Source organism: Otolemur garnettii, unplaced genomic scaffold, assembly GCF_000181295.1.
Source record: "Otolemur garnettii isolate 467f Iridium unplaced genomic scaffold, OtoGar3 scaffold00016, whole genome shotgun sequence".
Taxonomy (NCBI): Eukaryota; Metazoa; Chordata; class Mammalia; order Primates; family Galagidae; genus Otolemur; species Otolemur garnettii.
Window position 1 is genome coordinate 15,636,014 of NW_003852411.1, and position 12,495 is coordinate 15,648,508.

At 48.0% G+C, this 12,495-nt stretch overlaps 1 protein-coding gene across 1 annotated transcript in view; it reads left to right on the forward strand.

Moving 5' to 3' along the window:
• The window catches only part of SEC16B (SEC16 homolog B, endoplasmic reticulum export factor), a 49,190-nt gene extending 37,379 nt beyond the window's left edge, over positions 1-11,811 (forward strand). The window contains 11 exon segments of the mRNA XM_012802708.2: positions 1,055-1,168; positions 1,983-2,058; positions 3,719-4,024; positions 4,974-5,041; positions 7,737-7,889; positions 8,074-8,172; positions 8,494-8,605; positions 8,714-8,790; positions 9,736-9,834; positions 10,722-10,758; positions 10,761-11,811. Of these exon segments, the coding sequence (XP_012658162.1) occupies positions 1,055-1,168; positions 1,983-2,058; positions 3,719-4,024; positions 4,974-5,041; positions 7,737-7,889; positions 8,074-8,172; positions 8,494-8,605; positions 8,714-8,790; positions 9,736-9,834; positions 10,722-10,758; positions 10,761-11,281 (1,662 nt within the window). The 3' untranslated portion in view covers positions 11,282-11,811.
• Positions 11,812-12,495: the final 684 nt, after the last annotated feature.

A 12,495-nucleotide genomic window follows, 5' to 3' on the forward strand; every position in this document is an offset into this window, starting at 1 on the left:
TATTCAGAGAAAACCATTGTAGAGCGGCTCACACCCCCCATTCATCTTTTTTGAACATGCTGTAAAATTGGAGCCCACAGCCATCTTTGACCACGTCTGCATGCCCAGATGTGATAAGCAAAGGCCCGACACGACACCAAGAAGGCTGCTCGGAGCGGGTGGTGGTGGGATCTGGGGACTACTCAAGACATCCATTCTCGCATCTGCTTTTCTGCTACAGTAAAACTGCATGCTACAGCGAACCATTTTATTATAAAGGCTGGGTTTAGAAAATACATTTTAGTGATTAAATGGTAAGGAAATGATCCTTATTAAAATGCTTTGGAATGCATGGAATATTTTTGTGGGATACATTTAAAATAGAAAACAAAAACATATCAACCTTTGGTTCCTGGGGAATAAAACAACAGTCAAGCAAAAAGTTGTTTATTAATTGAAGAGAAATCCATTAGCTAGAGCAGCCTGATTTTTGTTTTGCTTTAGAGGGGACCCAAGTGCTGGATTCTATAACCCGAAAGAACTTGTGGTGATGAACTCCCAAACCCCAAAATTTCACTAGGAGTTTGATGGTTGCAGGGAGCTCAGGGATCCAGAATGGATGATTAGGAAAGTTTGGGGACTTAATCATGGAATAAAGCTTTGAAACACAAGGTAGCACCAATGTCGCCCGGACCCTCATGCCCACCCCAGACCTCTGGAATCAGAATTAGCATTTTAACAAGGTCCTGGGTGATTTCTACGTACACCAAGTCTGCAATATGCAGAGAAGTAAAGCTGAGTAACTGTTTTCTCTTTGTATTTTATTTAGTGTCCAGCCCCAAGATGGGGTGATTGTTTATTCATCTTGCAATTTTGTGAAGATATCTGTTGAATGTGCTATTTCTCAGTTACTCTTTATAACCTAATTTTCAAGTGAGTTAAGATGCTTTCTTTTTCTTTTCCTCTTGTTGCCTCTCCCCCATTTCTTTTATTTCTCTGTCCATTTCTTATCTTTCTCTCTCTTCTTTCCCCTGCCTTACTTCCTGCCTCGGGCCTGTCTGGAAACCTGGCACAGTTAGCAGAGAAACTGAAGCTGTCAGATCCTCTGGTTTTAGAAAGGCGCCGTGGAGACAGAGACGGGGAGCCAGACTGGCTCGTGCAACTTCGGAAGCTGCATGAGGGGCTGCAGGTGAGTGGGGCTGGGGCCAGGGTGCCAGCGGGGTGGACCTTTTAATTCCCTTTCCCTCCCCTCCACACAGAACCAGTGGGTGCTGACATTAGTGAGTCTCTGGCCCCCATGCATTGCTGTGATCTCTCCTATCACCCAAGGGGCACCCTCTGTGTCCTGGGAAAGGTGGGACTCTGAGCTTCCCCACGCTGCTTATCTTCTGTGTGAAGACAGTTTCCTTGCTCACAGGTGCCACAGTGGGGCGCCCTTCCCAATCACTCTTGCCAGCCTTCCCTGAGGTCCCAAAGAATATGTTTTATGACCTTCAAAGCTTCCCTGTCTCCGTTAGGAACAATGGATCACAGAGGGCCTGTGTCACTTTCATGTAATGTAGGGCAATTGCTTAAAAGACTTCTGGGCCTTTCCTTTTTGTTCTGACAATTGCAAAAGCTGCTGGTTGTAATTGGAACAGTAATTGAAACGGGCCTCCACCACTTTCCTTCTTCCATTCTGCTCTGAAGAAAAGACAAAGTGGACTTTTTATAGCACACACAGCCTCACTCCCCCCATCTGCTGCACACGCTGAGGCCTGCGGTTTCCTTCCTTCCATTGTCCCTTCCTCCGGGGGTGGGGGACGGATGGCCCTGGTCTCTGACCAGCTCTCAGGCTCTGAGTGGAGCTGGGAGACGGGGTGACCCCAGCCCATAAGCATTCAGCTGAGGTTCCCTCGTCACTCCTACTGGAAGTTTCTTTCTGCCTTGATTTGTGAACACTTTATTCCCTGCTCTTGTTTTTCTTTGTGTTGCTTAAAAGAATTTTACTTTATTTTCAACAGCAAAAACCATCGGGAGACATTGTGGATCCTCATTCTGCTCATTCAGATTTTTCAGGAGCTGGAGGAACCACAACAGGTACTCAGACTGGACCGAGTATGTGACTAGCTGACGCTCAGGCTCTGATTACATGAGATAAAATAATTCATAAAAACACTGGCCCTTGCCTTCCCAGAGTGCCTTCTGGGTCTGTGTAAATCTGCTCCATAGTCTAGGTGCCTCCCACCTGTCAGCCTCCTGTACCCCTGACGCTTCTGAATTCCTGCAGCTTGAGTGCTTCTGCTTCACAGCTCAGGGCTTAAATTCCTGGATGTTTATACGGTGCCTTGTAGTGGTAACTAATTGTTTCACTTGTGTTAATACTTTCTCCTCAGGTGGATAAATTCCTTGAGTCTACACCTTGCAGTTTATCTGTACCTTATGTTAGTGTTGGGGACATCAGAAGCTCTTGAGATTTTTCTTTTTTTTGAGATAGAGTTTCGCTCTGTCACCCTGGGTAGAGTGGAATCATAGCTCACAACAACTTCTCACTCTTGGGCTTGAGCAATCCTCTTGCCTCAGCCTCCCAAGTAGCTGGGGCTATAGGTATGTGCCACTATGCCTTGCTAGTTTTTTTCTATTTTTAGTAGCGTTAGGGTCTCACTCTTGGTTAGGCTGGTCTTGAACTGCTGAACTCAGGCGAACGATCTGCCTTGGGCTCCCAGAGTGTTAGGATTACAGACATGAGTCACTGCGCCTGACCAGAAGCTCCTGAGTTTTGAGCTATCAATTGCCATGTAACTGTGAACTAGATATGTCCCAAGTGTTTCCATGGCATCCCCGCTCCCCCTCAGGATCCTCTCAGCAGCAGGCTGGAAGGCGCATGATACGTGTCCATTAACTCCATGCTTTTCCCGAGTTACCCCTGTGGTAGGGTCAGGGAAGGCTCTTAGCTCTTCCCTTCCAGACATTTCTTGGCCCCTTGCACTTCCTCAGGATGGAGGGGCAGGCCTTGGTTTCTGTCTCTGCTCTGCAGCAGGATCTGTTCAGGTGAAGGGTGGAGCAGAGCCAGGCCAGGGTCACTGGGTGGCAGCCTCCTCACTGCCCCGTGTCCTGGTGCCTGATAGAGCGTGCCAGTCGGCTGCCCACACCAGTCCTGTGACCTGGGGCCAGTCACATGTCCACATCTTAGTTTCTCTTCCAGAGCACATCATATGTGCTCTGATTTTTTAAAAAGCAAAGCCTGGTGCCAAGGAGTGGCTGACAACTATAGTCCCAGATACTGGGGAGGCTAAGGTGGGAGCTCTGGTTGAGCCTAGGAGTTCAAGGCCGGCCTGGGCAACATAGCAGGATGCTATCTCTAAAGTAAAATAAAATTAAAAAAAAGCAAAACCATCATTTCTATAGTCTAATTTTGGATCTTAACTGGAAGCTTTCTAAGTTATAAATACTGAAGTCCATTAAAAACTCCTTAAAGGAGAACAAGTTTATCCCCAAGTAAAGAGATGTAGTGTTATATAGGATGATAATTTCAGCTTTCTAACCCCAAAGGCTCAGAGGTCACATGGGGAGTGAGGGAAATAATTCTGTAAACATACAGTCACTGTGTTTTATGTTCCCCATTAGGGAAGCTCTATCACACAGCCTGTCCTTGTGTCTACTTTCCAAGGAGGGCATGAGCAGGAAAGTTTCTGGCATGATCCGTCTGCAGATGCCACATTTGGGGTCTCACTCCTTTCTCTTTGCCCTGTGTCCTTAGGAAATACTTTCTACCAGGATCTTTCTGGACCTCAAGGCTACTCAGAAGGCCTTGGGCAGCACTCAACCCCGTGGCCAACCCCTGAGCAGACCCACCCAACCCAGCCTGGACCACAACAGCCCTTTCTCCTCCAGCCGGGCACCTACCCAGCAGAAGGGGGTGCAGGGCAGAGGCAGATGGGGACACCGGTGCCTCTTTACTCAGTCCCTGAGACCCATCTACCAGGGACCAGTGGTGATGTGGCAGTGACAGGGGCTTCTGGAGGACCGGTCTGGGAGGAAATGCTGCAGACACACCCAGCCCCTGGTAGGACCTGCAGCTAGGTTGGCTGCATTGGGTGCAGAGTCTGGGCAGGGAGGGAGCAGGAGAGGGAGGCAAAGGGACCCTCAGAGGAGTAGGGCTTGGAACTGGTAAAGATGTGAGTGTGGGGTATGACATTACCGAGGGCCTACTGCGCCCGTGTTTTGCATGCATCCCAGGGAAGTTGCTCTCTACCAGTCCCGTCTACCACTCCATTGGGCCAGTGGATAAGCAACAGACCTCATGGCATCTCCTCGGATGTCACGGTTTCTTGGGTAGAGATTGCAGGGTGGAGAAATGAAGAACGTGCTGCCTGCACCTCACATGCATTGTCACGTGGGCCAGGTCTTCTTTCTGCAGTCATCCTGCATCCTAGAGCTTACTGTCAGGAACCACAGCAGACACCCAAGTTTCTGTCCTGGCCCTATGTTTCTTCAGGATAACAACCTGCTGCCATTGTGCCACATGTGGCCTTCTGGATCCTTGAGTGTGGCCTTTTGACTGAATCCAGATTTTACAGAACAAATCCTTTTTTTAAAAGGGAGCAGCAGAGAAAGATGAAGCTTTTCCTGACTTCTTTGGTGCTTAAAAAAGAACAGTCTTGAAATCAGAAGGCTGTAGGTTCTCTACCCCTATGTCCCATATATGGTAGAGACTCAAATGGAGGGAAGTTCTGGGGGCCTCTGTGTTCTGGCTCTGTGTTGCTCTGATCGCCAGGATTCCTAAGGAATGACCTGGGGAACACAGGGTGGGCGGCCCAGCATATCCTGGGGTGGCTGGGGCTGAGAGGAGCTGTGCTTGTTGACTTTGCATTTACTGTGAACTGCTGGGGTGATGGGCTTTCAGCTTCCGCTATAGTCAAGGAAGCCGACCGTGTCCCCCATTACCCTTCTTCACGACAGGTGGAAAAAGCACAACTTCCAATTATTATTCTTGTTTGTGTTTTTTGCTGCAGGAGGGAACACAATGTCTCAAGAAACCTTCCAGGATCCTGAGGGTCAACAGGTCATTTCTAACCCCCAGGTGAGAGGACAAAGCAGCTGAGTCAAAGCCGCCGATGCCCACTCTAATGCTTCTGGCGTTTGCCAGCCGCCCTGGCTTCTCCTCGCCTACAGGGCAGCTGCTCTCTCTTCCACAGTGCACCTTGTTTCTTTCTACACCGACTCCTGGGAGTTGGGCAGGAGGTTGTATTCTTGTTCATGCTCCATCCTGCCAAACGACATGCCCGGGGGACAGGGAGCAGCAGCCCCAGGTTCGGTTTTGGCCGTGCAGACATCTGATGGCCTCTTCTCACTGCTGCTCCAAATGCTCACCATACCCTACCCTGTCATGGAAGACTCGTTATTTATTTCTTTATTTTAACTTATATCTGGCTTTATTTCAAAGAAAGAGCTATGATAGCTGTAATGGCGGCTGCTTATAGCTGGGCTGGAAGGTCTTGGCAGTGACCAGGTCTCATTAGCTGTTCTATGTGGTTGCTCCCTTGAAGGCCCCCTTCCCTCAACCATGAGCCGTGATGGTCCCTGACTTCAGATGTTCCCCAGCCCTGGTTGGAGGGTTACACCACATAACTTCTTCAAGTAAAAACAGGGCTGCAGGTCTTAAAAAACGTCTGTGTTTTTCTTTTCTGATTAAAAATGAGTACTTGTTGTTATAAACAAATTTAAAAATGAAGTATTATATAAAGAATCAAACATCACTCATAATCCAGCAGTCAAATATTTCAGTTCTTTCCTTCTAATATTTTTAACATATGTATATATGTACGTGCATATGCGTGCATATGTGCACACACATACCTATTTTAAAATGGTTAAGAACATACGCATGTGAAACTTTATTTCCTATTTGTTATTTAACACCGTATAGTGAGACTTTATGTCATTTACAAATGTGATTTTTAACATTGGTATGACAAGATCCATTATATGAAAGTACCACCATTCATTCACTTATTTGTTGACAAGTATTTGCTGAGCTCATACAACGTGACAGGCACTGTTCCAGGGGCTGGGCCGCATCTGTGGGCCACACACAGCCCTGCCTCGTAGGGCTCAGGGCTAGTGGAGGTGACTAAAAGTAAGCCGCTGTACCTGTGAGGCATCTTACATAGAGGGCGGTCAAGGAAGGCAGCCGTGAGGAGGCCTGAGAGCAGAGATCATCATGGAGTTTAGAAATGAGCCAGGTTGATATCCAGGAGACAAGTGTTCAGTCAGAGGGGACAGCAAGAGCAGTGAGTGGGCTCACTTGGCGTGATTCGGGCAGAGCATGGGGAACCCTGTGCCTAGAAAGTGAGGAGCAGTCGGAAGAGGCTAAGAAACAAGGTCAGAGGGGTGGCAGAGGCACGGGGACAGATGACAGAGGGCCCCAAGGCTGTGGTAAGGAGCTCGGGTTTTACTTGGTGGTTCCCACAACGTTGAGGATTTTGAATGTGCTGCTTTCCTTTTTCTCCCTCTCCCACTTCCTTCCTTTTCTTCGCTCATATATAACCCCCCAGGGATGGGCAGCCTTGTTCACAAGCCCTTGTCTAGGACCTGAATATTCAGTTAGGAGAAACTCCTAGACGGAAAGCCAGCCTGCCTAGGTTTGAACCCTTGCTCTGCCCTTTACTAGCTGTGTGGCCGTAGGCAGGCTGCTTAACCTTTCCACGCCTTAGTATTTTCATAGGCAAAATGAGGTGATAATAACAGTGCCCACCACGGGACTGTTGTAAGGATGAAACGAATCATTATAGAGAAAGCATTTAGATCGCTGCCTGGCACATAGTAAATATGATACTCATTTGAATAAAAAAATAAAAGCTTTTTCTGTGTTTTGCCAAAGTGTTTTCCAAAGTTTGTACCAATTATGCCTTATACTTAATATAGGGTACATATAATAGGCAAACTCAGAGACAGAAAGGAGAATAGAGGGGACCAGGGACTGAGGGGAAGGGAAATGGGGGAGTGAGTGTGTAATGGGTGTAGAGTCCACGGGCCAAGATGAAAAAGTTCTGGAGATTGGATAGTGATAATGGTTGTTCAGCATTGTGAATAGCCTTAATGCCGCTGGATTGTATACTTAAAATGGTTATAATGGTAAACACCATGCTATGTGTGTTTTGCCATAATAAAACAGCTAATAGAGAGGGGGATGGGTATATCTTAATCCTTTCTGGTGCACGTGTTCACAGCAGATCCGGAGCAAGTATGTTAGGGAACGAACTCTGAGATGAGTTAGGTTTGGAGTTTGCTACAGTCTCTGTTTGGGGGTTTTGTGGGTCTATGTAGGGTGTTCTCTGTCTCTCTTTCTCTCCAGCAGTAGCACCCCATACCCCCTGCTCCAGGCCTTGGCATAGTTCTGGAAACTTTATGTTTCTGGGGAGCTATTACAGCAGACCAAACTTCGTAAGACCAGGGTACCATGGGTTTGGGCTCTTACCTTATCCTGAGACCTTTGGCAAGTCATTTTTCACGGCTACACCTTACTTCCTCATCAGTAAAATACAATCTCATGGGACTGTCCCACTGATTTATTGAGTGGCCAGGTGTGGGAGCATATATAAATGTGTTTTGGAACCTGTCAAAGGCTATACAACTGTTAGTCCTTTTTTTTTTTTTTTTTTTGTGCAGTATTTGGCCGGGGCCGGATTTGAACCCACCACCTCTGGTAGATGGGGCCAGTGCCCAACTCCTTTGAGGCACAAGTGCAGCCCAGTCCTTCTTTTCTTTAATTCCAGGCACCACCGGCTTCCAGAGCACGAGGAATTTCTGAGAGTTCCACCATTTCAGTCAAGGAGGATGAGGAGGAGTCCTCCAATGAAGCTGATGAAAACCTTTCCCAAAATACTGCCCAGAGAGAAAAGCTAGGAGATGGGAAGGAGAACACAAAGGTGGAGGGACTTTACTTCTCTCGTCCTCCCACCCCTGCCCTCCCTTCCTCGGTGGGGGAGCAGAGCTGGAGCCTGGACTCTGGTTATCCCTCCTCCACCCCCACCACCTGTCGCCTTGATGGGTTATCTCCGTCAGCGGGGACAGGCCAGCCTACAGGCCATAAACTCCCTCTTCCTCTTCCAGAGCTCAGGCTTTGGCTGGTTCAGCTGGTTTCGATCAAAGCCCAGCAACAACGTGTCCACCTCTGGAGATGAAGACTCATCCGACAGTCCCGACTCTGAGGTAACCCTTGATGGAGGCACAAAGAAGCCGCCTCTCCTATGGGCCTGTCCGAGGAAACTGCCCAGCTCCTTGAAGTACTTGTGTGGGCATCTGCCTCGCCCCGAGCCCAAGTGAAACAGAGGTTTCAGGGTGGGAAATAAATTGGTCCTGTGAGGGCAAAGGCAGATTATGAAAGACATTAAGAAGTCAGGGTGGAGAATTTTAACTTGGGAGGGCCAGCAATAGGGAGCTAGCCTGGACTACTGAGCAGGAGTACAAGCAGGTCAGTGTGAACGTGTCAGCCACCAATGTCACCAATGCCGCCGTTTTTTCTCCTAAAAGGAGGAGACCCCCAGAGCGTCTTCTCCCCACCAGGCTAGCCTGGGCCTCTCGCCGACGCCTGCACATGAGTCCCCATCACTGCCGGGGGCTGGCACCTTCCGTGGTGGCGCAGGTACTGCCAGCCTCGCATCCTCCTGCACTCCCAAGGTGGGGGTGCCTTCTGGGAGTGGGGACTCCTCTGTCCTGAGCAGAGAAAACAGATCTGACTGTTGCTTTCCAGGTGGCGCTGAAGGTGCCGAACGTGCCAGTGGGGGAGCAGCTGCAGGCATTGAGGTGGAAGGTGCATCGCGGCCTGAGGTGAGCGGCCCCTGGGCTGGAGCCCCCACCCAGCAGCTGCCTGGGTGCGTGAGGAGCGGCCCTGTGCGGGGCTGACTCGCAGAGAGTACAGAGAAAGCGCCTGCCTCAGTTTGCTCAGGCAGCTGTTACAGGTTCTGCAGACTGGAAAGCTTAAACAACAGAAATTCATTTTGTCAGAGTCCTGGGGGCTGAAGTCTGCGGGCAAGGTGTGGGCAGGGAAGTTTCTCCTTTTCCCTCCCTGGATTGTAGACGGCTGGCTATCTTCTTCCTGTGTCTTCACACCGGCTTCCCTCTGAGCGTGTGCGTGTCCACATTTTTCCTCTTAGAGGGATATCAGTCGTGTTGTATCAGGGTCTCCAGCAGGCCCTCGATTTCTCTTACTTATCTCTTTAAAGACCCTCTCTCCAGAGACGGTCATATTCTGAGGTGCTGGGTGCTGGGGCTTCCACCTGAGAAGCACAGTTTAGTCCAGAACAGCCTCCTTGGGTGAAGTCTGGGGAGCTGCCTCTTTCCCTGTCCCAGAGGGAGCCGGTGCTCCCCAGAGGCCTCGCCAAGGGCTGTGATACGTTCTCCGTGAGCTGTCGACATCAGTATGGTTTTCATGCTTCTTGCTAGGAAAACATTTCCACTTCTTGAAGCCTGGTTAGAGGTCTGTTATGGTGTTTTAGGGCTCCAGAGTATGTATCACTTTTTATGACAATATTACTATAATTTATTCTGGCTTTTCATTTTTGCCAGTATTGTCACTCCAGACTCAGGGGTTGGTTATGTCCATCTGCACCATGGTTTTTTTTTTTTTTTTTTTTGCCTGAGATGACTTGAGTTCTATCAAGAAACCCTTTCCTTGTACTTCTCTTAACTGAAGCTGATGTTCAGGGATGCTGTCAACATTCTGGAATCTGGGAAATGAGCACTGATCGGATTTCCTGTTCTTTTCCATCGCAGGGTGTTCCCTCTGACCTCTACTCCAGCCCTGGTGTTCTGCTTCCTCCACCGTCCTTGAAGGGGGCTGTGCCTCTTTACAACCCGTCTCAGGTCCCCCAGGTAAGGAAGCCCTCAGAAGGAGGGGTTAGGAGCACAGGTTTGGGATTAAAGTGACCTAGATTTGTAATCCTAGGTTACCACTCACTCCACGTGAGTTCATGAACAATTTATTTCACCTCTCTAAGTCTCAGTTTCTGCATCTGTAAAATGTGGCTAGTAGTAGCTACCTCGCAGATGTGTATGTGAGGGGCCTGCTACCCAGAAAGTACTCAATAAATGTAGTTATGATTAATATTGCTCTTGACCTCTAATAGGACTTTATAGGCAAGGGACACAGTTGGCGTTGGGGTCAGTGGTGTGGGTGTACTGTTACTCTCTCCTGGGGATGAGGGATCATTTCAAACTTTGAGAGAAGTTAGGCTTGTTTTGCAGTGATCTGCCTTTTCTGGACTTGACTTTGCTAATGTATCATTTGGCTGCCTCTTTTTTTTTTTTTAATGAGACAGAGTCTTACCCTGTTACCCTAGATAGAGTCCCCTGGTGTCAGCAAACTCTTGGGCTCAAGAGAACCTCTTGCCTCAGCCTCCTGAGTAGCTGAGACTACAAGTGCCCACTACAATGCTTGGCTAATATTTTTTTATTTTTAGCATAGACAGGGTCTCAATCTTGCTCAGGCTGGTCTTAAACTCCTGAGCTCTAGCTATCCACCTGCCTTGGCCTCCCAGAGTGTAGGAGTACAGGCATGAGCCAGTGCACCTTGCCTGGCCTCCTCTATTTACAAAATTTCTTTTTGTTATGCTTTCAAGGTAAAGGTAGTAATTAGAACACAATCTCAGGAAGAGTTCTAGACAGAGGCTCAGGGTGCTCTGGCTCCATCCATCTGCTCAGCCCTGGGAGGAGTCATGTGTGGTCTGCACACCAGGGTAATGTTTCTTCCTCTCTTCCAGATGCCCATGGCCACCAGCCAGAGTCGGCCAAATCGCCTCGCTCAGCGCCGCTATCCAACCCAGCCATGCTGACAATGACCACATGTCCCAGGCTCATCTTCCTGGCATGCAACTTTTATGTCACTCTGCTTTTCTCACTCTCCCAGCCCCTCTGCCATATTTGTGCCCTGAAGAGGTTTGCACTAGCCTGTTGCCTCTACCAGGCACTCAGAAGGCAAGGAGCTAGGGTCTCTCAAGACAAAACAGAAGAACGATGGGGATTATTTGATCAGATGGAAAAATCTGGACTGGAATTGAACAGAGTGACATGGTGGCAGCATTTACATGAGATCCTTAGAGAAGTGAGGGGCCCTAATAGTCCCACAGCTGGACTCAACAATGACTCCCCTGGTCTCTGTAGCAGGAAATTGGTGTGGGGGGGAGTCAGGGCTCAGAAAAATATTCCAGACTGTCAACTCCTCCCTAGCTTAATTATAGGCCCCTCCATGGCAGCTCTACTTAGCAAAGTTTTTATACTGAAATTTGATGGTTGCTGCCCTTCAAAATCCCCTCCTCAGTGACATTTCAGCAGTGTTCCTCTTGGTCCCAGTTTTGTGAACATTTTCTGTGTGGTTCAGATTAATTATATTTCTCTCACTTTCTTAGCTGGTCCTATTTTTTCACATTCTGGCATGTGGCTATCAAGTTAGATTGCTGTAGGCATCATATTGTCATGGTAACTACTGAACCTAATGATGCAGATGGAAGGAACATCAGTATAATAAATGACGGAGAACGTTTCCTAAAAATCCATCCCTGCCATAGGAGGGGAGGGACGAGTGCCTGATATTGTTAATACCTCCCTTCCCACCTCAGGCTTTTGCAAATTGATGTTCAGAGGGTCACTGGAGCCAGAGGGAGGGGGGCATCTTGGAAATTTCCATTTCTCTTTTCAAATCCAAAATAGGAATGCTGTTTATAAGATCTGCTGAAAATTGCTCCTGACGAAGGACATTTTTTGTATGTGTAATTGTACATACACGTTTAGTACTTTAATGCTTTGCCGTTCTGATGTTGATAGTGATTAAACCCAGATAATTTTATAGCAAAAGCTTGTTTTTGGCTGATTCTTGTAGGGGGAGTAAGGAATACATTGATGGTCTCTTCCCTGAAGTCTTTCTGATAATGATTTTATCATGCGATCCAGTGTGAATAGCTGGGAAGAGCCCTTTGTTAATGAAGAATCTAGGGACTGATCCTCTTAACATCCAAGTCTAATGTTATTATTTTTCCAATTTGAAAAATATGGACAAAACATCTCTAATGCAAATCAGTCACTTCACTAAGTGCTGTACATTTTGTTTCCTAAAAAGTTTTTTCACCTCATAGATTCAAATAGAAAATGTATGCTTAAGTGTTTTGGACCTACAAGGCCCTCAGTAAATGCTGTTCCCCTTCCTTGCTTGAAAGGCGGCTGCTGCTTGGGTTTAGTTTGCTGATGTCCAGTGGAGGTGCTAGGGCATTAGCTGTGAGTTTCAAAGGAGCTAGACCACCCTGACTTGAATCCTGGGCTCATCCACAGTTGGCCTCATTACCTAAGTGTCCTATACTTCTGTTTTCTCATCTAGAAAGTGAGGACGATAATAATAGTACCTACCATACTGGGGCACTGTAAGGCTGCTGCCCGCGTTTCTGTGCTGAGTTTGAACTGTGTGTTTTAACCACTCCTATTTGGATTTCCTTCTGCTTCTGCCACCCTGAGACAGCAAGACCAACATCTTCCACCTTTTCTCCT